This window comes from Garra rufa, chromosome 1 (assembly GCF_049309525.1).
Source record: "Garra rufa chromosome 1, GarRuf1.0, whole genome shotgun sequence".
Lineage (NCBI taxonomy): Eukaryota > Metazoa > Chordata > Actinopteri > Cypriniformes > Cyprinidae > Garra > Garra rufa.
The window spans coordinates 32,706,533-32,731,484 of NC_133361.1; the positions used below are offsets into that span (position 1 = coordinate 32,706,533).

General features: G+C 35.3%; 1 protein-coding gene across 1 annotated transcript in view; it reads left to right on the forward strand.

Moving 5' to 3' along the window:
- Positions 1-24,952, forward strand: part of llgl1 (LLGL scribble cell polarity complex component 1) — a 59,012-nt gene that overhangs the window by 17,015 nt on the left and 17,045 nt on the right. The window contains exons 3-11 of the mRNA XM_073833260.1: positions 7,831-7,912; positions 8,973-9,103; positions 9,188-9,331; positions 15,418-15,580; positions 15,878-16,013; positions 21,849-21,903; positions 21,989-22,143; positions 23,787-24,004; positions 24,518-24,585. Of these exons, the coding sequence (XP_073689361.1) occupies positions 7,831-7,912; positions 8,973-9,103; positions 9,188-9,331; positions 15,418-15,580; positions 15,878-16,013; positions 21,849-21,903; positions 21,989-22,143; positions 23,787-24,004; positions 24,518-24,585 (1,152 nt within the window). The remainder of the gene's footprint in view (positions 1-7,830; positions 7,913-8,972; positions 9,104-9,187; positions 9,332-15,417; positions 15,581-15,877; positions 16,014-21,848; positions 21,904-21,988; positions 22,144-23,786; positions 24,005-24,517; positions 24,586-24,952) is intronic.

The following is a 24,952-nucleotide window of genomic DNA, read 5'->3' on the forward strand; positions in this document are numbered from 1 at the left end:
AAATGTTTCTTAGCTGATTTGGATGCCTTCACTAACTTAAAATTCATGTTCTTTGTGTCTTGGGAATATCAGGTTCTGTTTTAAGTGTCTGCTTGTTATTTCCAATTGAAACACTAGTATTCATGTGAGACATGTCGCTGAAGGAAATGAATTCTGAAAGCAGAATTCAGAGCGTATCTGAAAGAAGACACTTAGAGTGAGGATGTGAAGGTCTTCTAAGTTAAATTGTCTAACACATAAAAGCCTGCAAGACAAGGATAGAATTTTCTGTGTCAAAGTTGTCAAATGGGTCGCGATGAATCTTAAATTGCTCACCACAAACAGGAAATCCCTTTCTTTCTCCATGTCAACAAACCAAAACCATGCTGTGCCCTGCTCAGAGTGCAGCCATCTCGTGGTTTGTAATCTCTCCGCACCATTAGCAGTGCACTGAGGTGGACAAGCTGGCTCAAAAAGTAGTGTTTAATTCTTAGTATATTGACTGTAGGGGGAGTTTTTGATGGGGGGAAAAATGACAGGGCCTCTCTGTTCATGTTAATGACCTGTGGAGTAATCAGAACTGAGTGTGAGAGAAATTTACAGATGTTTCCGCTCTTCTGTTTAATTCCCACACTCAACGCAGAGGCCCTGCACTCCCAGCATGCTTCACGCAACTTTCTGTGCTCTATGCTTAGACCCTCCTTTGGTGAACCTGACGTATTGTGTTCATTTTCTTTCTATTGATCATCTCCTCCACTCCGCACCCTATCATCTCTTTTTCTCTTCCTATTGTGCAGGAGCATGATGTAACCCTTAAGAATGGAGTGGCCCTGATCAAAGGGACCCATCTTACTTATCTGTCATTCAGTGGACTTTTTCAAATGCAGTCCAATTCATGTCTTTTGTGGTTTGGCTCTATTTGTATATTGCTTCATCCTTTAGATGTTGTTTTTTCATAGCATCCTGTGTCATTATTATTATTATTATTATTATTATTATTATTATTATTGCAGTTCTTTTTTAGTTCGAGTGTCATGGGTTTTGATTCCCAGAGAATACAAGAAGTGATACTGATAAAAGCTTCTGCCAAATGCATTAATACAAATTACTGTGAGAATAAAAGTCCTGTGGAAAGCAAGCTTTACTTCTTAAGTGCATTTACATGTACAAAAAAAAAAAAAAAAAAAAATTCACTAAAGTATTGGGATGTAACGATTCACTCAACTCACGATGCAATTAGGCATGGGCCGGTATAAGATTCTGACGGTATGATAACCTTGGATAAAAATATCACGGTTTCACGGTATCACGGTATTGTAATTACTGCTCTACAATGTTATATTTAAATGTCTGGGTAAAAAAAATAAAATTTTTTTTTTTTTTTTACTGAACACAGTATATTTTATTTTAGGAAACATATAGAACATTTTGTAACATGGAACATCAGGCAAAATAATTAAAATAAATAATTGAAACTTCTTAATTAAATTTAATTTCAGTCACTTGTGTGAGCCTAAGCCTGCAGCTCAACAATAATCAACAAAATACAATTTTCAAAAACAAATCCTTCTAAATGGAAAAAATGCAATCACTAATCAAAGCAAAAATATGACCATTAGTGACAGTTCCAAAAATAAACAAACACTCAAAGACACGTGAGAGCCAGCAAGTTTTTTTAAAGGTGTTTTGTTTGTTAAAGGTGCACTGTGTAATATTTAAGATGATCTCAAGACAGAGGTGCAATAACTATGTTTTCAGGGGTGCATAAAGACCTTAATGAACCATTATGTTTTTATTTACTTAGAATTATCAGCTTGCGAAAAAAAAAAAACACTAACACAATGATGAACAAGTAACAGTAATACTCACAATAATATAGTTTTATTGAATGATTAAATAAGTACAATTCCTTAAATTATGTTTTAAAAGAAATCTCACTATTCGTTGCTGTCAAAAGAGATTTTAATCCTGTATCGGCTTCTGTAGTTCTGCAAAGGGAGGGGTGAGCGGTGGACTGTTGCAATTCACAACTTCGCCACTAGATGCCGCAAAAACCTACACACTGCACCTTTAACGTGGCAGAAGGTTTAAAAGCAAAGACGTGATTTCACTTTAACTTAATTGTTGTACTAATGTTCAATCACAGAAACGTAATGTTAGTACATATAGTCTGCTATTCCCCACTCTGTGTTGTGGGGGTTCACCTCCTTCGGCCATCCTGAACTTATAATACTGCTGAGTGTCACTGACTGCGGATCACGTGCGGATACAAACACAGACACGCGCCTGCCAGCACTAATCGGTGAGGGAGGGGCTGCATTGTTTTCGCTGCAGATACGCACACACACAACCTAGTAGCGAGTCCTGCGCTTTCACTTTGACCACACAGAAAATGCACATATCGTAGGAACGGTATAACTTTTTTTGTTTGCGGTTTTGAAACCGTGACTTTTTCAAACCGCGGTAAACCTTGAAACCGGTTATCATCCCATGCCTAGATGCAATACGATTCATATTATCCTTTTCTGAAATATGTCAAACAACTAAATGAAAATTTAGTTTCCATTTAAGCATATAAACGACTTTAGGCTTTGCCTGTGATCTTTTCATTAAAAATTAGAGTCTGTGAAACAAAAACAGCTGACTGACTAAATGAGAACACAAATAGAGGCAAGATGCAAAGAAAATACCATTTTAAACTTTTCTAAAGACAGTCAGTTCCCTTCAGAGATCTATTCATATAAACTCAACACATATCAAACACATCTCAACCAATTTGAATAGTCACACATTTGTATTGACTTTTTCAACCAACTCGGGGTGCATTGTTACATCCCAACTAATTTGTTTTATGTAACATGTTCATAATGTTATCTTACTACAATATATTTTACTTATTTTACGCATTTTTATTAAGAAGCAGATTATCTGAAGCAGATGTCTAAAGAAGACCTATTAATGCCCCTTTTTTACAAGATGTAATGTGCCTAGAATGTGTCAAGTTTCAGCTCAAAATACCCCACAGATATTTTTTTTCATGTCTTATTGCACTTAAATTGTCAAATACACACAAGTTTGTTAAAAACACACAGGAGTTACAAAACAGTCGGTTATGTCTGTGAAGATAAACCGCTGGGAAATAAATCACACGTTTATATTAGATCTGTGTGGTAGCAGTGTAATATACAGTAAATAAATCCACTGCTCTCTTGTCCTCTCTGAGACTGGGACTATAAATAGCGTTCTGTGCTTGTCTGTGCATCCAATGACAAAAAAAGTTAAGCTTTACTCTGACTTTTGCCATGGCGTTCATGTCTGTCTTTCTTCAGTCGTAAATAAATTGTTTTTTGAGGAGAAATTGTAGAGATGTTCTCCATAAAGTGGACTTCTGTGGTGCCCATCTCAGTTTCCAGGACAATTTTGAAGTTGGAGAAGAAAATGCGATGAGAGTTTTTCGACATACCCTAACTGTATTGACCAGGAATGCACAAAGTTCACACAGAGCTAGACTAGCTGAGCATTTGAGGTTAAGAAGTATATTAATTGTACAAGTTTTAGAAAATAACGGATCGTTTTGCTAGATAAGACCCTTCTTCATCGGCTGGGATTGTTTCGAGCCATTTGAAGCTGCATTTAAACTGCATTTTGGAAGTTCAAACTTCAGGGCACCATAGAAGTCCACTATAAGGAGAAAAATCCTGCAATTTTTTTCCTCAAAAAACAATTTCTTTACGACTAAAGAAAGAAAGACATGAACATCTTGGCTGATAAGGAGGTGAGTAAATTATCTGTACATTTTTGTGTAAAGAAGTTTTATGCAGGCAAAAGTGATTAAGTTACATAAACGATTATGACCATTATCTTATAAACAACATTGTCTGAGGTGTTAACGTGACCTTACATGTTGTCGGGTTATTAATCATAATTGATCTAAGACTGGTTTAAGATGTTACTTGTTTCCCAGCTTTTGAACCTCTCATTGTGTAGCTTTTTTTGGGGCATATGAGCCCCTTCTGCAAATAACAGTATGCCTGTTCCCGTGTGACATAATAGAGATGCTGCCATGGCAACCAAGCAGAGTTCAGAATGGAGCAGTTCGTCTGGGGTGCCGTTTCAAGAGCCTGGTTGTGTAAGGCATTATGGGCTTGATTAGGCAGCAGCTGAAGTGGCTCTCAGAGCGCTGCGTGTGAGGTGGCAGGGTGACGTGCGGCAGTGCCACACAGTCTGAGCTTTTGTTCGAGCTGACGGTGTGTCCTGTGCTCCCCTCGCACCATGACCGCATCTCTTCTCATTAGTCTGAATCAGATGTACCTACCCTGACTCACGAGCACGTTTGCAGAGCGAAATGGCCTGTGTTCAGAATCATGATGTCCAGTTCAACCCTTTCCAAGTGAATCCAAAAAAACAGACTTTTGTGTCCACAACAAATGCGTCCATTAGAGTATTATAAAATATTAAAATATGTGACCCTGGTCTGGACCACAAAACCAGTCATAAGAGTCAATTTTCTGAAATTTAGATTTATACGTCATAAATAAGCTTTCCATTGATGTATGGTTTGCATCAGTCCATATTTGGTCAAGATACAACTATTTGAAAATCTGGAATCTGAGGGTGCCAAAAAAATCTAAATATTAAGAAAATCGCCTTCAAAGTTGTCCAAATGAAGTTCTTAGCAATGCATATTGATATATTGACAGTGGGAAATTTACAAAATATCTTCATGGAACATGATCTTCGCTTGTATCCCAATGATTTTTGGCATAAAAGAAAAATTTATAATTTTGACCCATACAATGTATTGTTGGCTATTGCTACTAATATACTTATGCTACTAATATACGTGATACTTATGGTTTTGTGGTCTAGGGTAGGGGTGTGCGATATGACGATTTTTGATCGTGGACGATTAAAATGTCTCCACGATCTGCTTTTGAATAAATATCGTAGTATCGTGCTACAGTGTGTCTCCGTCTTAATATACTGTACATTCACTCACGGGACACTGCACTTATTCATATTCACCATCACAAAAGTACATTATTTGAATGTGCTTCAAAGTCTTGCCCGGTAAAATAACGCCATTTGGTCCGCGCGCTGTTCTGGCTTGCGCTTCATGAGCGCGTAGCACGTGCGCTAAAAGCCTGTCAGACAGCACCTGATTACTAAACTGAGCTATCTTTGGCGTTTAATTTGCTTATACTGTCAAAAACACGCAAGGATTACATATACACAGTCGGTTGTCTAAAGTGAAAGTAAACAGTTAAGAGAAAAACGGATGCGCGCCTGTATAGATGCGTGCAACTCTGCGACAGAGCTAAACATGCTGTCGATTGTCATTAAAGGGACAGTACACCCAAAAATGTTGTCACTCACATGTCCTAAATCTCTATTAATTTTTTTCTTGTGCTTAACACAAAAAAAGATATTTTGAAGAATGTGGGTAACAGTAGCTGGTCCCCACTGACTTAAAATAAATAAATAAAATATATGGAAGTAACTGGGGACCCAGCAACTGTTTGGTTACCCACATTAAAAATAAGTTTTATGTTCAGCATATTTTATGCTTAAAAAAAATGCGAGAGTGAGTAAATGATGACAGAATTGTCATTTTTGGGTGATGATACACTAATAAAACAAAACACAAAGGAAAATCACTCACTGCTCTTGACTGAAGAACTTCAATACAGTTGCTTTAAATGTTGCTTCTATGTATAATTTATGTATATAATGTATATAATGTTTTATTTTTATATTTGTTAATTAAATTTCTTGAATGCTACTGATAAATACATTGACTGTACCTGAAAATTAAAGCACTGTTTGTTTTATTTGTATAGTATGTGTATTTGTAACGTAGCTTATCTTTGTTCTTATTTTTTTAAAAACAAAGAAAATAATGACAAAGATTTTTTTGTCTTCGCCCACTTTGGCTTAAATATCTGCCATTCTTTTTATTTTATATTTTGTTACCTTGTAAGGTTTTGGTTTTAAAATAGAAAAATTTATTTGGCTGTACTACTCAGACAACTTGTAAAAAAGTAAAACCAACATGACAAAGAATCGTGATAAAAATCGTGAATCGTGATATTTCTTGAAAAAATCGTGATATGATATTTTTACCAAATCGCCCACCCCTAGTCTAGGGTCACCTATGATAAAGTGCTTTATAAAAACATTGACTATGAATTATTCTATAAAAAAAATAGCTGTGGTCTGAACCCTGTATGCACTAAATGAAACCTACAGTTATATTACATTGCAGCTGGTGCCCATCAATAAATGAAAAAGATGCATGGAACTTGATTTGTTATTCAACATACTTTTCAATTTTGTATGTAAATGCATTTATCTTTTTGCTCTTTGGTTAAATAATGGAACTTGTAACATGATCGTTTTATTCTAAGCTGAAGTTTGTAAAATTGTACTTAACACAGTGTTGTTGGGTTGTATACTGCACATTTTTGCCTGTGTGGTTGGTCATCTTGGCAAGTGCATGCTTTGTGTGGTACATACTGCTTAAAGAGTGTGCAATATGCACAGAGTGCCATTCCAGATGCTCTCATTTAAAAAAAATAAAACAAAAAACAAAAAGATTTTACTTTTAAAGAGCTGCTGTCTTTCACTGAAGCCAGTTGAATTTAGTTATTCTGAGGATGTCTCTTTCTTCCTGCAGAGTTTGGATCGGTTTACGTGGATCAGATTTGACCTAGATATCCACTCTTTTGTTATGAGAGCGTAAGGCTGTGTAGTTGTAATGAAAAGCAGACTACAATAGCCGTCCAAAAATCATTTGAGCAACAGCCTCTGCAAGAAAAGCACGGTAGACTTGGCCAACTGCTGTTGATGTCAAACTGAAAAAGAGAAGTGGGAGATTTCTCCTTATTCTGGAGACATTTATGATCAGATTGAGTCAGACTGGGCCAGTCGTTTTGATTTTATTTTGGCTCTGGTCTTAGTATTTAGTTTAGTGGGCTGTTTAATGAGCGTTATATGACTGTAATTAATTCCCTCAGAGAATCCTCAGTTTCATGAGTTTGTCATTACGCAGTGTTGCTTCTTGAAATTTTCACCGCATTCGCATTTTAGCTTTGATTGGCTTGATTTCCCTTTGAAAGAAACAAGAATGAAGTATGGGCCTGGAAGATATTATGATCCATTGGAGCCAAGTTGAGACAAAAAGTGTCTTAAGTAGAGCTGCAAGTAATTGATAAAATCAGTAATGAAAATAACAAGTAAATTAAATTTTTGATTAGTCTTGTGTTACACAAACGTTGCCATTTTGAGAGCTAATGCTTATCTATATAAAATTACGGTTGAACCACTGATGTCACATGGACTATTTTAACGATGTTCTTACAACCTTTCTGGGCCTTGAACGTGGCAGCTGTGTTGCAGTCTATACAGGGTGAGAGAGCTCTTGGATTTGAAATGTCTCAATTTGTGTTCTGAAGATGAACAAAGGTCTTACGAGTTTGGCGCAACATGAGGGTGTGTAATTAATGGCAGAATTTTCATTTTTTTTTTCAGTAAAATAACCTTTTAAATTGTAACTTAAAAATAATTGGCAGTCCCTTACTTCACATTGAAAGCAAATTTATTACTTTGTGTTGTAACATTTTAGATTTTAAACAATATATATGTACATTGTGTATCAAGCTTTTAAAAGACTTCAGTTTGCATGCTGCTTGAAAAGAGTATGAACAAACTGATAAACTGACAAAATAATCTACTCAATAATTGATTATCAAAGCCTAGTCTGAAGCATTTTCCCTTGAGGTAGTCTGTTCCCAAAACAGATGGGAATGTTGTAATGCAACATTGTAAAATATTCCTTGACTATGCATTAAGATATGGGGCTCCTGGAGTGGAAATGACTGGACTTCATAAAGACACTGCTGCAGTCACTCAGATACACTTCCTCTATGGGCAGGTAAGAGCCTGTTTTAACCATAGTAACTTATTACAGTTGAGGTCAAAAGTTTACACCCCCCTTTCAGAATCTGCAACATGTTAATTATTCTACCACAATAAGAGGGATCATACAAAATGCATGTTATTTTTTTACTTAGCACTGACCTGAATATAATATTTTTTTTTACATAAAAGATGTTTACATATAGTCCACAAGAGAAGGTAATAGTTGAACTTCTAGAAATTGCTCCATTCAAAAGTTTACATCCCCTTGATTCTTAATACTGTGTTGTTACCTGAATGATCCACAGCTGTTTTTTATTTTATTTTTTAAAGTGATCGTTGTTTGTGAGTCCCTTGTTTGTCCTGAACAGTTAAACTGCCTGCTGTTCTTCAGAAAAATCCTTCAGGTCACACAAATTCTTTGGTTTTCCAGCATTTGTGTGCAATTGATCTCTTTCCAACAATGACTGTATGGTTTTGAGATCCATCTTTTTACACTGAGGACAACTGAGGGACTTGTATGCAACTTACAGAAGCATAAAGAGAAAACTTTTGACCATGATGCAGATTTGTACGTTTTTCTTATTTTGCCTGAATATCATATGTTTTTATTTAGTACTGCCCTTCAAAGGCTACAGAAGGTAGTTCCAAGAAGACAAAATAATTAAAATGTACCCTGATCTTCAATTTCAAAAAGTTTTCACCCCGACATGAGTATTTGAACCTTCTGTAATAGTTGCATATGATTCCCTCAGTTGTCCTCAGTGTAAAAAAAAAATGCATCTCAGAATCATACGGTCATTGTTGGAAAGGGTTCAAATACACACAAATGCTGAAAACCAACAAATTTGTGGGACCTGAATGATTTTTTTTGAAAAACAGCAGGCAGTTTAACTGTTCATGAGCAACTATCACTAAACAAAAAAACACAGCTATGGATCATTCAGGTAACAACACTTATTAAGAATCAATGGGATATAAACTTTTGAACAGGGTCATTTTTTTTAGAAAGTATTTTAAAAGTTGCCATTTGAACATTTGTGTCTTTAAACCAAGATGTTTATTTCTGTTTCTAGGGAAGAATACTTTCTTTGTTGGATGACAACACCATTCACCTATGGGAGATTGTGCAGAAAGAAAACCGCTCACATGTGGTGGAGGTTCACAGCTTCAACCTGCCTGGCAGGCCAGGCATCGAGAGCACCAGGTAAGGTTTTGTTCCTTATTCTGGTTGCATTTCCCCAAATTTGTCCAAACCATGACCTTTATGATGCTTCCTTCTCCTCCGTAGTGCGACACGTGTGACCGTCATGCTGTTGAAGCTGAGCTGTGATCTTCTCGCTCTGGGCACTGAAGGAGGTGGCGTTCACTTCCTGGAATTGCCCACACTCACCTTGCTGAACAAGTCGCTATTTCAGGATGAAATCATGCAGAGGTGAGAGCTGCCCTTCCAGTGTCCATATTGACCTTGTCACTTCTTTATTTCATCCAGATGTTACCACTTTGCTGTAGCTGTCGGAGTATGAAACGGCAAGGTTTTTTATTTGCTCCGTTCAAACGTGTGTAAAACCGAAATCTGCATCCTTGCAGAATAACAGTATTTATTAGTATAACCCTAACCCTGTCTGCAACCACTCTGAAAAAGATTTTCCAAATGTCTCTCAGGAGACTGAGTATTTTTTTATTTATTTATTTTTTTAGGCCTCTGTGACTCAGGCCTGTAATAAAGATGGCAGTGCACACAGATTCCACAGAGCTTACCTCATAAAACAAGCATTTGGGGACTCCCACCCCTATCTGAGAGGACTGTGCATGAGGTTAATGAAGCTGCAGCACAATCTTTTGTTTATTTTCTTTCCCTCTTTTTGCCCTATCTGAGCTGCTTTGAACTGGGAATGAGTCAAACTTCCTGATTCGCTCAAGGCTCTTTGCCCCTTCTTGCCCCCAGCTGTGGCTGTCTGTTACTCTGTCAGTAGGTTATATGCAGCTTGAGCTTTCCTGTCCCACTGCCAAGGCACCGACTTCACACCGCCACAGTTAGAAGTCTGGAGTTCAAAAAGGTCTTGATCCATGTGATCTGATGAGATCTTTAAGTCGCTGCTAAGGGTTGTCATTGTAAGAATATTTATAAATATTTAATACACTGTTCGTTAAGAAGAAACCTGTTTTTCCCTAATGGCTGTAATTATGTTTGCTACAAGGCAGAAAATCACACTGACTATTCATCTTGCTCTTTAAAGTTGTTATTTAACTCTGAGATAAATTACAGCTTTCCCAGCATGCCCTTTTGCAGATATAGCCTGGGTGTCTAAATGCGGACCTCATCTGCTTCTGAGAGACCTTGAACTGCTCATTAACTGAGCACAATTTGGGCTAATGGGCATCCTATCTGAGCCACTGGTAATAAGTATGTGTCAGCCAGGAAACTACTGAACAAAATGCTTTTGTACCAAGTGCCAAATCTCTTGGGCCCCAGCTGAGGAGGCGTTTAAAACGGGGGCTATGAGCTTTGCACACTCATCTTTGGGAATCGACAGGATCTGGAATGGCAGAATATACTCTGTGGTTCAGTAGGAAAAAAAAAAACATTATTTTTTTGTGGTGATTTGTTTTTCTTTAAGACATGGGATATCTAGATTGACATGTATATGAGTTTTAATGTCTTAATGAATACTTCTTCTTATAATTATATATATATATATATATATACATACACATACACATACACACACACACACACACACACACACACACACACACACACACACACACACACACACACACACACACACAAATATGTAGTACAAAATAAAACGATGCCAATGTTACAAAATATAACATACTTAAGCCCACAGTTTTAACAGACCCCCTAAGGCATGCTGTGCTGGGGGTAATTGGGAATGAATGGGGAAGTCAGATGAGAGAATCATCGTTATATGATTGGATATGACTGGTTATGATCGGCTGTGGTTTGTTCATGCGATAAATCCTGCCTCTTGCGTGTTCGCAAATCACTCAGTCTGAAATAACAATATAATGCTGTAATATGACTTAGATATAACCACTTTCTCAAAATATGACTTGAATTGCTTGAAAACATGATCGGTGTTATTTTTTTTTGATATACATAATATTGATAACATTATGTAAAAATATAGAAAATTTGTGTTTTTTTTTCTTCTTTTTCTGATAGTAAAAGTTATGTTTATTTAACAAAGAAAAAAAACATGATTTTACATTTGATTAAAAAAAATGAAAAAAATGAGGATGGCGTCTAATTTAAGAACACCATCCATCACACACCGCTGAGAGAAAAAAAAAAAAAAAAAATATATATATATATATTATATATAAAATATATATAAAAACCTGGGTTACAAAACCAGTCTTAAGTAGCACTGGGTATATTTGTAGCAATAGGCAAAAATATATTGTATGCGTCAAAATTATTGATTTTTTTTTTATGCCAAAAATCATTAAGATATTAAGTAAAGGTCATGTTACATGAAGACATTTTGCAAATTTCCTACCGTAAATATATCAAAACCTAATTTTTGATTAGTAATATGCATTGCTAAGAACTTAATCTGGACAACTTTAAAGGCAATTGACGTTATGCGCAACATTCTGCCGGGTTCTACAAAACAGCCTTAACTACTTCCGGCCGTCCGCTACTGGTACAGCGAAGATAGGGACGTTCTAAAACACTTAACGTGAAAAACGCTTAACGTGGCTTAAAAAACGACCAGGAAACCCCAAATTTATGTCAAACCTTACTTCTAACAAACACTAACTACTGTCAAAAGAACGAGCCCTTATTCCACAGATAAAGTGAATAATATCACGTTAAGCGTTTTCTCCCCCATTGAAGCCCATTATAAGGAGACAGCTTAACGTGGGTTTACCTCAATAGCGATCAGGGAAGACCAAATTTATGTCAAATGTTACATATAATAAACACTTGCTGCTGTCAAAAGAACAAGCTCTTATTCAGCATATAAAGTAATCGCTCCCCTATTCCATTACAAAAAAAGCTTAACGTTAACGTATCTTAACAACGACTGGGGGGAAAAAAAGCAGAGTTTAAAAATAAATCTATTGTTGCCAACCGCAGCTCCGTTTTTGTGTGGTCGATTGTCCCAATAGAATAGAATGAATATTTTATTTTTTTCTCTACCGTAAAACATTACAAATATCTGGAGAAAATGTGATGGCATGCAACGTTGGTCCAAATTCATGACTTCTTTATTATAAGTAAAATTTGACAGAAGACGTGGTTAAAGTACGCTAAACCAGGCTAAGCTGAGTCCTTATAATGGACTTCTATGGGGAACGCGTAACTTGATATTATTCTCTTTATGCTGCTCGTTCTTTTGACAGCAGAACGTGTTTTTTTTTTTTCTATGGGGAATAACGCGTAACATTATACGCTGAATAAGAGCTCATTCTTTTAACAGCAGCTTATTTTGTAAGAACGAGCAGCATAAAGAGAATAATATCAAGCTACGCGTTCCCCATAGTGCATGGACTCAGGCTGGTTTAGCGTACCTTCTGTCAAATTTTACTTATTATAAAGAAGTCATGAATTTGGAGCAACTTTGCGTACCATCACATTTTCTCCAGAAATTTCTAATGTTATATACGTTAAGCCACGTTATTTCCTTATCTATGGGGGACGCTTAACGTGATATATTCACTTTATATGCGGAATAAGAGCTCATTCTTTTGACAGCAGCAAGTGTTTATTAAATGTAACATTTTGACATAAATTTGGTCTTCCCTGATCGCTGTTGAGGTACGTTAAACCACGTTAAGCTGTCTCCTTATGGGCTTCAATGGGGGAGAAAACGCTTAACGTGATATTATTCACTTTATCTGTGGAATAAGGGCTCGTTCTTTTGACAGTAGTTAGTGTTTGTTAGAAGTAAGGTTTGACATAAATTTGGGGTTTCCTGGTCGTTTTTTAAGCCACGTTAAGCGTTTTTCACGTTAAGTGTTTTAGAACGTCCCTATCTTCGCTGTACCAGTAGCGGACGGCCGGAAGTAGTTAAGGCTGTTTTGTAGAACCCGGAAGAAAGTTGCGCATAACGTCTATTTTCTCAATATTTAGATTAGATTTTTTTTTTTTTTTTTTTTGCATCCTCAGATTCCAGATTTTGAAATGGTTGTATCACGACCAAATACTGTCCTATCCTGTAGAGCAGTCATTCCCAAAGGCGGGGTCCCGACCCACAAGTGGGTCGCGGGAGATTTTGTATGGGTCGCCAAGTCGAGCACTCTTTTTCAGTGCGCTATATACTCTTGATTAAAATTTATATGTGTAGTTCACCTATTAGCCGCACGAGGGAGCTAGTCGTTTTCTTCTTCTTCTGCTTTCTTTTTTTGTTGTTGTTCTTTAGCCGCGCTCTGCATCGCCTGTTTCACACATACTCCGTCTGCATTGCGTATGCGTTGCGTATTTTTTTTCGCACCCATGTTATTGGAGCGTTCACACTGCACGCGGTTGCTGTCCAGCAGTACGTCCCAGAAGCAATGCGTTTGCAGCAGAGCAGCGATCATTTCGGCAGAGTCTATTTTTTGCTGTGCTGCAAGCGCTGAATTAAAGTGACAGCGCATTGTTCGCTGTAAAAATGAACATGGATTGACACGAAAATGTCCCATAAATGCATATAAATGAAATCCACTTTTTCACAGTCAACACGTGGCTTTTTGGCTAGGTTTAAAATAAGCAAAAATGCAGTTTTAAAGAAAAAGGGAACATAATACGTGCACTTGTCCAGGTAGAAAAGTTCTTTAAAAGGATTGTTTTTAATAAAGATTTAATGCGAAAGAAAAGCATGAGAGCCGACTGTTTCTGTCTGTGGTAAGTTTTAATTAAAATATTTTTTGATAGCCCAATTTTTAATTAAAAAAAGGAAGCTATAGCCTCCCTATGTTGTGTTTAAATGTGTTGCAACTTGCTTGAGCAACTTAATATACAAATCTAGAAGTCAAGTGCATTGAATAATACGTTGTTTTTATTGAGTTTAAACGTGAATATGTCTGTTATTGTATTAGTGTACTGTGATAAAAGAGGATCACAATGCTGAAAAAGCACTTTTTGATTTGATATCAAAATAACGGATAAATATTGTGTTTGTGGTAAACAACATTTTCTGCAAATCTGCAATTTACTTAAATAAAAAAAATGTGCTTTGTCAAATATCTCTTTTAAATAGTTAAGTGGAAGCATGACCTTAAAAATGGTCATACATATTTTGTTAATGCATAAATTCTCTTCGTGATATATGAACTATATGGGCCTAATGTTTATTGGGTCACAAGGATTTATCGACTTTAAAATGTGGGTCCCCAGAAAAAAAGTTTGGGAAACACTGCTGTAGAGATCATAAAAATAATGTAGAGGTTATGTGAAAATCTTAGATGTGTTGGTCAAAAGATTTGGAAACACTTCATTGGAAACCTATAGCTTTGTGCTGCACATTTCAGTTTATAAAATCATAATTTTAGAAATCTAACTGCAAGATCAATTAATTTGACAATGTTCATCATTCTGAATAAATGTCTGAACAATAATGCCATTTCAATGTTGCCATACTAATTTTTAATTTGATTGGCATCACATACCGACTTAAATAGCATGTCTTTCAAGAAGTGCAAATCTGTTTTTTTTTTCTGTTTTCTTGTGAAACCCCCAAGTTTGTGTGAAATTGTTTTCTTGTGGCTGTTCTCATCCAAAGCCAAGCCACCAAACGACTACTCCAGTCCTCCTTTTCCTTGCGCCTTCCTCTTTTCCTCTTTCCTCTCATGGCTGCATCTTATCCCGACTCTGTGGGTGTACCATGCACATTCCAGCTCTTGAATCCATGCCACAGCCACAGAGGAATCCCGGACTGTGGCTTTTGATTGGTCATCATTTGTCTGGCTTTCAAAATGAATTTAAGCATGTCAGCGTCTGATAATGTTGTCAGCTTCTGCGGTGTTACTTTTGCGTTGAAACCACTTATATATATTTTTTTGAGTTGTTTATCGAACTGTGTTTTCTTTCCGTTTACCTCTGTTAGACTTTGCAAACATGAATCAAGAGTAATTGCTACCAAATGTTCAATACATTGTTCTCAAAGCTTGCAGCTTGGTTTATTCTTTACTCATTGAACCCTGAGACCTGCACATTTTTCCATGCGAAATGCTTTTCCACAAAAGCCTGCATTTGATTCTGTTGAGGAAAAAAAAAAGTGCTGAGTGGAGTTTTGCAGTAAAGGTTTTCTGTAACCCCCGATGTGTACTTCAGTAGCGCTCTGTGTTTGGGGAGTTAAGTAGTGTGTACTCAGATTTGGGTTTTTCACCAAATAGAAGTGCCGTTGAGCGGCACTACAAAGAGAATAAATCTTCCAAATGTTCCTTTGTGCAGCGTATTGCTTGGTTTTGTCTGTCTGTAGGTTTTCTGAATCTTCAGAGTACGCTGAATAAAAGCTTGCTATTTGTAATGTTATTCACATATCTGGTTATTCCCCTTTTCAGCGTTCCAGAGGAGTACAAGTGTGGAAAATCATTGGGGCCTGTGGAGTCCCTGCAGGAACATCCGCAAGACTCTGATAAAATCCTCATTGGTTACAGCAGAGGTCTGGTTGTACTCTGGGACCTCAACAGTCGGCATGTAGACAACCTCTTCTTGGGAAAGCAGGTGGGTTTGTGTGCGAGTTTGTTTGATGTCTTTTGACACACTTTTGAGGGTTGTGTGGTTGAAACACTTTGAATTGAAATAGAAACATAGATGTTAGTGTTTAAAGTGTCTGTAAATGTCAAATAATTGCACTGCAGACTTTCAAAGTGATCAGGTCACGCCTTTAATTCCATCTTTAAATCATCGGTGCTTGATGTTAAGATGTCCAGATGGTTTAACTCGAACCTTTTGACTTCCTTTCATCGTCTTTGGTCCTTTTTTTACGTTTTGTATTGTGTGGGACTGTCACTCTTGCAGCAGCTGGAGAGTTTGGTCTGGGAACGGTCCGGGAACAGCTTTGTTAGTTCCCATAGTGATGGCGGATACATGGTGTGGGCTGTCAGCAGCAGCAATCCCTGCACTCATGACCCCATCTCATCCACCATACCATATGGTGAGCCAAAACACATGCTGATTACACACCATTTCCTTTTTCTCTTTGTTTCTCACACAACACAGATTGTTTGTTAGCAGTAGGTTTGTTTACATGTGCAATTAAAATGGTCATAAGTGGTCAAGTTACACTTTCCATCTGTCTGTCCAAGAGTACACTATAGTTCAAAAGTTTGGGGTCAGAGTTTTTTTTTTATTTTTATTTATTTATTTATTTTTTAATTACTCATTTTATTCAACAAGGATGCATTAAAGGGATAGTCACCCAGAAATAAAAATCACCCCATGCTTTAAGCCATCCTAAGTGTATATGACCTTCTTCTTTCAGACAAATACAATCAGAGTTATATGAAAAATGTTCTGGCTCTTCCAAGCTTTATAATGGCAGTAAATGTGGGGGTCAAGAAAATTGCCTTCTGAAGTGAATCGATGTGTTTGCGTAATTAAAAATATTCATATTTAAAACTTTATAAACCATAATCTCTAGCTTCCGATAACTGTCATATTTATACTTTGTTCTCACAAGACTAGCATATTCTCACAGGAGCTTACGCTATGCCTGCATCATCCACTGAAACTGGAACTTTAGTGGAAGCTAAAGATTACAGTTTATAAAGTTTTAAATAAACAGTGCTTAAATTCTTTAGAATTTTCTGTATTTCTGCATAAATATGACCCAAACATCATTAGATTTTCATTTAAGTCCTCAAAGTAGACAAAGAGAACCCAGTCAAACAAGTGAGAGAAAAATATGTTCTTTGTCATTTATTTGAGAAAAATGATCCAGTGTTTACATATCTGTGCATCGCAAAAGTATGTGAATCTTTGCTTTTAGTTTCTGGTGTGACCCCCTCTTGCAGCAGAAACTTACTGAAGGTAAAGTTTCTTGTGAATGCTGTTCAGTCCTACATAATAGCAGATAGGAGTTTTAGCTCATTTCTTAGTGCAGAACCACTTAAACTCTGTGATGTTGGTGGGTTTCCTCCAATGAGCTGCTTGCTTGGGTTCTTCCACAACGTTTTAATTGGATTAAGGTCTAGACTTTGACTCAGCCATTTCAAAACATTAACTTTATTCTTCTTTAAACATTCTTTGGTAGAATGATTTGTGCTTGGGGTTGTTGTCTTGCTGCATGACCCACGTTCTCTTGAGATTCTTTTCTTAAACAGATGTTCTTATGCTTTCCTTTAGCATTTGCTTTTTTAAATCAGAGTTCATTGTTCCATCAAGGCTGTCCTGGCCAAGATGCAGCAAAACAGGCCCAAACCATGGTACTAGCACCAGTAAGTTTCACAGATGGGATAAGATTCTTAAGTTGGAATGCAGTGTTCTCATTTCTCCAAACATAATAGATTCTCATTTAAACCAATGAGTTGTGTTTTGGTTTTATCTATCCATTAAACATTTCTCCAATAGTCCTCTGGCTTGTCCACATGATCTTTAGCAAGCAATTTTCTTTTTGGAGAGCAGTGGCTTTCTTCTTGCAACTCTGCCATGCACACCATGGTTGCTCAGTGTTTTCCTGATGTTGGGCTCATGAACATTAATCAATGTGAGAAAGGCCTTTAGTTGCTTAGAAGTTACCCTGGGAACATTTGCAACCTCGCAGACTATTACACGTTCTGCTTTGGAGTGATTTTTGCTGGTCGACCACTTCTCAGGAAGGTAACCGTGGTTTTGAATTTCCTCCATTTTTACACAATCTGTTTGACTGTTGATTTGTGAGGTCCAAACTCTTTAGATATGGTTTTGTAACCTTTTCAAGCCTGATGAGCAACATCAACTCTTTTTCCGAGGTCCTCAGTAATCTCCTTTGTTTGTGACATGATTCACTTCCACAAACATGACATTTGATAGTCATTGCACTGACTGAAAACACATCTGCACAGATGGACTCTAATTTCACCTTCTATTCCAAGAAATTCACATACTTCTGCAGCACACAGATATGTAACACTGAATCATTTTTCTCAATAAATTGAAAAAGAAAATGTTTTTCTCTTACTTGTTTGATTGGATTCTTTTGTCTACTTTCAGGACTTCTGAAATCTGATGATGTTTTGGGTCGTATTTATGCAGAAATATAGAAAATTCGAAAGGATTCACAAGTTTTTAAGCAGCACTGTAGATATGTAGCGCTGCGCCCTAATAGTCGAATAATAGTTAGTCGACGAGAAGAGGCTTGGTCGACCAAAATTGTATTGGTCACAGAAAAAAAAAATAAAAAAAAATCACACAGTCTGTGACAGACAGATCTATAACGGCTGGTCTATGTGGTAATATTACATGGGGCAGGACATCCAAATGCTCACCTATCATTCATCGACCTCAAATTGGACTTTTCATTTGAGTGTAGTAGTAACTTTACATGGCAGCTCAATGTAATGTTAACCTATAAAAATGTGTGCTATTGAAGTGTCTGTGCGAAATGTGGAAGCTAAACCGTAGCAAGCTCACTGCATGACATGGAGGCGCTTGTGCGGTCACTTGCTCATAAAATACTCAAATGTTTGGTCATACGGATGAAAGTAATACATCTTATGAATCTTTAAAGACTCTACATTTATTTGTGTGCATTCACATTAACAACAAATTGTTGCGCTTTTGTAAAATAATAAAAGCAGACAGGATGCACTTTCTGCCGTCTTAGTCTTTTTGAACTTGAGCGCGAAACTCTGTGTATACTTGCCTTACAGACATGAAAAATATATCCATAGAGAGTGAAGTGTCTACTTTTTAAATGAACCAATTCAAATAGAAAACAGATATTCTCAGATTGTGTAATCCGTATGAAACACGCATACAGGTGCACCCACTACTGCGGAGATGACGTTTTCGGCTTAAGAGATGAAGTCAGCGACACTGACTTGTCATCTCTTCATTAAAACGTTAATGCAGTGTCTTTGCTGTTTCCCCGATACATTCATAATAATTTTATCTGCAGGTGTTCTGTGGCAAGCTTTTTTGTGTGTGCTTGAGCGCTTATTAGGCTATGTAGGCAATTAAATGTTCATTATTGTCATTTATATGGTTTATTAATAAACGTGTGACTAATAGTCAACTATGCTTAAAATGCACAACTACTAGTCGACCAGAGAAATCTTTACTCGAGGGCAGCCCTATAGATATTTTTCTTATACAAACACATCGATTCACTTCAGAAAGCCTTTTTAATACCCCAGAGCCACGTGGATCACTTTTTTATGATGGATAGGATAGATGAACTTTATTTTGCATCTAAATCTCAACAGCCATTCACTGCCATTATAAAGTGTTGAAGAGCAGGACCTTTTTTTTATGTAACTTTGATTTGTGTTTGTTTGAAAAAAAAGTCATATACACCTAGGATGGCTTGAGGGTGAGTAAATCACAGGGTAATTTTCTTTTTTGGGTAAACTATCCCTTTAAATTAGTTAGATCTGCTCAGTCTGTAGAACAGTTTAAAAGCAGACTTAAAACTCCATTTGTTTACTTTGGCTTTAACACTAAATAGGCAGTACACCTTGGCGTCTATCACTATTTTATGCATGTTTATCTTTAGGGTTGGGAATCGAAAATCGATTCCGATTCTGGAATCGGATACTTAAGATAAAGAATCGGATACTTGTTATAATATTAAAATTTCGATTCCTCGTTTCGATTCCTGGTTGCATTTTTTCCATCTAGTGATCTGCCAGGACCTTCCGCGCGTGCAATCTGCCAGGACTTTACGTGGTAATGTAAACATCAGTCGAAAAGATGGATCACGGTAAGCGTTTAAAAGTGTGTCTACGCTTTGTAAAAACCGAAGACAAATCTACCGCTGCACGCAAACTTCATCTTAGAGATCTGCAAGGGACGGATTTTAGTCCTGCGCCCGCCCACTCCAGAAGGAATATATGTTATTTCGTCCCGCAAAAGCCCACATAAAAGTCACTTATACCCCCGCGGGAAGACAGGTATCTACTTTATCTCTTGGCTGCATGAAACAAACCCTCCCTTTAATGTTAAGGCAAAGATGATCAGAGTAATAGTAACGAACTCGCGCGTGCCTAATGTATTCATTCTTGTATATCGGAGTCGTACATTAGGCACGCATAAGTCCGCTGTTGATTCACAAACTATTCATGCTTTCGGTGCTCTGATCCATAGTATTTTTGCGTGAAATTTCAAAATATTTGCATAGTTTTCAAAATGAATGTCCTGTGAGTTTTTTATAATGAATGCTTACCCATAGAGGTGGATCTTGTAAGGGTCAGTGGTGTTTAAGCACATATGAGCACCAGCATAAACAGATTTACAATGTATTTACTGTATTTTTCATTTATATGTTTATTTTATAATAAATACAAACAGTAGATATTCAGTCACTTAAGAAAGAGTACTCTGAAGTTGTGAAGAATGTCTGAATTAAATAATTTAGGTGCTTTAAATCTGTATATGTGTATTCATGTTAAAAAGTTAGAGCAGAGGATTTTCTTTTAAATTCAAAAGTATAGCTTTAATTTAAAGTTTGTTTGATTTTTTTTTATAACATGCAGGAGAAAAATAAAAAGGCAAAACTAATGTTTAGGTTAATAAAAAAGTTTCAAAAATAAACACCTTTAGAGGAAATGTCAGGCATAGGGGGGCCTTGCAAAACTGACCCGAGAAGAAGGGGGCCCTGATATAAAAAAGGTTGAGAACCCCTGTGATAAAATAATATGTTGCAATCTAGCACTGAAAATAAACATGTTTAATATATTAATGTTTGACTTTTGTGTTTGTTGTTTTTTTTTTTTTACTAAATCGGAATCGAAACTGGGAATCGAAAAGAATCGGAATCGATAAGTGGAATCGGAATCGGAATCGAAATCGATAAAATTCAAACGATACCCACCCCTATTTATCTTGTTGTGTACTTTGATTTGATTAATACATGACTGACTCTTGTGTACAGCTCTTTGGTCAACGAAAGTTGTTTTAAATGTGCTTTATAAATAAACTTGAACTTGAACTTTAAATTGATCAGAAGTGACAGTAAAGACTGTCAGATAAATTTTTTTTTATTTATTTTTTTTTTTAGATAAATACTATTCTTTTGAACTTTGTATAGTCCTACATCAAATATATTAAGCAGCACAACTTTCCAACATTGATAATGTTTCTCGTGTGGAAAATCAGCACATTAGAATGATTTCTGAAGGATCATGTGACACTGAAGACTGTAGTAATGATTCTGAAAATTCGGATTTGCATGACAGGAATAAATTGCATTTTAAAATATTGCCAAGTAGAATATGATTTTTCAGATTTTGTAATACTATTTAAAACAAAACACAAGAAAAATCTTATTAACCCAAACTTTTAAGGCTAATTGTTGTTCGATTAATGTAATTACATGTTGGACAAAGCTGAGCTATAAACGCAGAGTCCAGCTCTGGTACAATTCCAGTCAGACTAAAGTGTTTGTTTAAATAAGACTAGCTATTGTTTTATTCTGACTGAAAACAAGCATTTAACATGCGTGTAAAGGCACTTCATGTTTAGGGCCAGTTAATTCCAGTAGCCATATGCTCATGCTGTAATGTTTGCTTAACTTGCACAATGTCAGGAAATGTTGTTCTATACCAAAGCTTTGAGTCCGTTCAAGTTTTGTAATAGGCCATTAAAATCTTTCTCCAGACCTATTAAAGGGATCGTAAACCTCAAATGCACTCTTCACTATTAGCTGATGGCTTGTTGACACAAACCGCTTGGGGGATCTACAGATATTTTCCCATTTTTAACATGTACTCTGCCAAGATTTCTTCAGTGTCGGTGGTTTCTCTTAAACTCTGTCTTTCTGTTTTCCTCGTTTTTGTGTTATTCGTCTCAGGTCCCTTTCCCTGCAAAGCCGTGAACAAGATCCTGTGGAGAACAACAGAATCAGGGTGTGTGCTGTAATGTGTGAGAAATGAAATCCCATAATGTCATGTTTCAGTTTTCTCAGTAAGGTCTACTGTGTTGTGTCTGTAGAGCTCCTCTAGTGTTGTTTAGTGGTGGGATGCCCAGAGCCAGCTATGGAGACAGACACTGCTTAACCATCCTCCAGGACAGCAGCCACGTCACCCTGGACTTCACTTCGCGCGTCATAGACTTTTTCACCATTCACTGCACAGACAAAGATAAGGGTGAGCAGGCCACACTTAGGCCCGGTGGTTTGACTTAGTGGCTAAAGATTTGGGCTGATAACTGAGGTTTGACTCTTATTTTGAGCAATTTTATTTCACTGGAATACTATCTATCAAAGTTCAACCACTGTTTTTATATATTACATAACCTTTATTTATCTTGTGACTTTAAACTCTAGTAATAATAACAGCAACTATTATAATAATAATAATTATCATTTATTTATTTGTTAATTATTCAATAATAGATGGTGATTGTTGTTGTGAAATAATATAAAATATTTATTTAATACTGCTACTAAAACGTAATATTATTATTATTATTATTATTATTATTATTATTATTATTAAGTATAGTGGCAATAATAATGTATTATTATTATTATTATTATTATTCTACCACATTAAATAATATTAGTAATAATAATAAATTGTTGTTTTTCAATAATGGATGATGTTGGTTGTTGTGGAATAATGTATTTATTTACTAAATATGTTATTTATTTACTACTAATACTTATTATTATTATTATTATTATTATTATTATTATTATTATTTAATGTAGTAGTAATAATAATGATAATAATAATAATAATAATAAATGCATTATTATTTTTTTGTATTATTATTATTACATAATGGATGGTGATGGTTGTTTTGGAATAATATATTTATTTATTATAATAATAATAATAATAATAATAATATTACATATTATAAATATATATTAAATAAATATTATTAAATAATACATATTGTCACTGCATTAAATAATATTTATTATTATTATTATAAGAATAAATAAATATATTTATTTATTCTTATAATAATAATAATAATAATAATATTACATATTATAAATATATATTAAATAAATATTATTAAATAATACATATTGTCACTACATTAAATAATATTTTTTATTATTATTATTATTATTACTACATTTAATAATAATAATAATAATAATAATTATTATTATTATTATTTAATGTAGTAGTAGTAGTAGTAATAATAATAATAATAATAATATTTGTTTTAATTATTGTGTTATTAATAATTTAATGTTATTGAATTATGTTGTGCTATTTATTATTATTATTATTATTATTATTATATTTTATTATATTAATATTTTTTACTAATCAATATTTAATTAATACTACCACTTCTTATACTACTACTACTAATTTATCATCATCACCATCATCTTTATTATTATTGTTATGATTAATGTTGTTGTTGTTGTTGTTGTTGTTGTTGTTGTTGTTGTTATTTTTTTTAATAGGTTATTAACTTAATGGATGCAAACCAGAATATGATTTTTCAGAACAGTTAGGTCTGCCATCAATGTGAAAAACACTTAAAATTATGTGAAAGTGTACCATGATTATGCTGCCATAGTAATAACTCCAGCAGAATCTGTACGATTTGATATTTCTACCATGGTATATACCACCCAGCCCTAGTTATAGGTACCTGAGTCAGTTACTAAATTACCACCATTGTACCCTCGATCAGGGCACTTGGACCTGTATAACTTCTGTGGATGTGTTCTATAAATCACTGATGATTCATGCGTATACTTAATGGTTATTTTTATTTCCTGTGCATGGACTTCAGTTATTTTTGTGCCTCACAGAATTTGATGACCCATCAGCGCTTGTGGTTCTTCTGGAAGAAGAGCTGGTAGTGATTGATCTGCAGATGGCTGGCTGGCCCACTGTCCCTGCTCCCTATCTGGCTCCTCTGCACTCCTCTGCCATCACCTGTTCATGTCACATCTCAAATGTGCCTCCCAGACTCTGGGAGAGAGTGATCAGTGCGGGCCAGCAGCAGTGTCCTCTTCAGAACTTTGAGGTGGGTGAATTAAAAGACATAACACAGAAACCCAAAACTAGCACAATTTATTTTTCACATATCCTCTGTTGGTTCAACGGTACATTTGCGAGAATGGATTTAAAATCAACTTTCTGGAGAAAGTGTTAAATTGTGTTGGCATTTCCATTACTGACATATACTTGGCTTACATACTTTTACATATGTATCGTTTTTCTTTCACTTCAGCAGAAAACTAAAACATCTGTTATGTGTATAACATTAACATCATAAAACAAACACCACTCTTCATTTTTTTTGTTACTGTTATATAAATGATTTGATTTAATACGGCACGCTCATACTGTATTTTTAGGTTTAATAGCTTAGGCTTTCTGAAATGAATTTTATTTAACAACCACCAATAAAACACAAACAGCATCAAAGTTCTTATTTAATGTTATTTCATTAGAGAATTTAAAGTTTGCCAGATGGTTTTTTTCTTTTTTGTTGAAGTGGCCGCCCTGAGTGTGCTTTTTTTCTTTATTTTGGCAGAATTGGCCAATATGTGGAGGGAAAAACTTAGCACCTGATCCAAAGCAGAAAGAACTGATGTTAACTGGGTAAGATTTTGATTTTTAATTTAATTTTTATGTATTTTTATTTTTATCTTATTTTTAAAAAAATTTAATTTTACAATAAGGTGTAATTTGTTAACATTACTTAATGTATTAACTAACATGAACAAACAATGAACAATACATTTTTAACTTATTTATTACTCTTTGTTTATGTTAGTTAATAATACAGTTGTTCATTGTTTGTTCATATTAGTCACAGTACATTAATGTTAAACGCAACTTGTGATTTTAATAATGTGATAGTAAATGCTGAAATTAACATTAACTAAGATTAATAAAAGCTGTAGTCTTTATTTTTATTTTATTATATTTTTTATTTAATTTTATATTATTTTTATTTTTATTTATT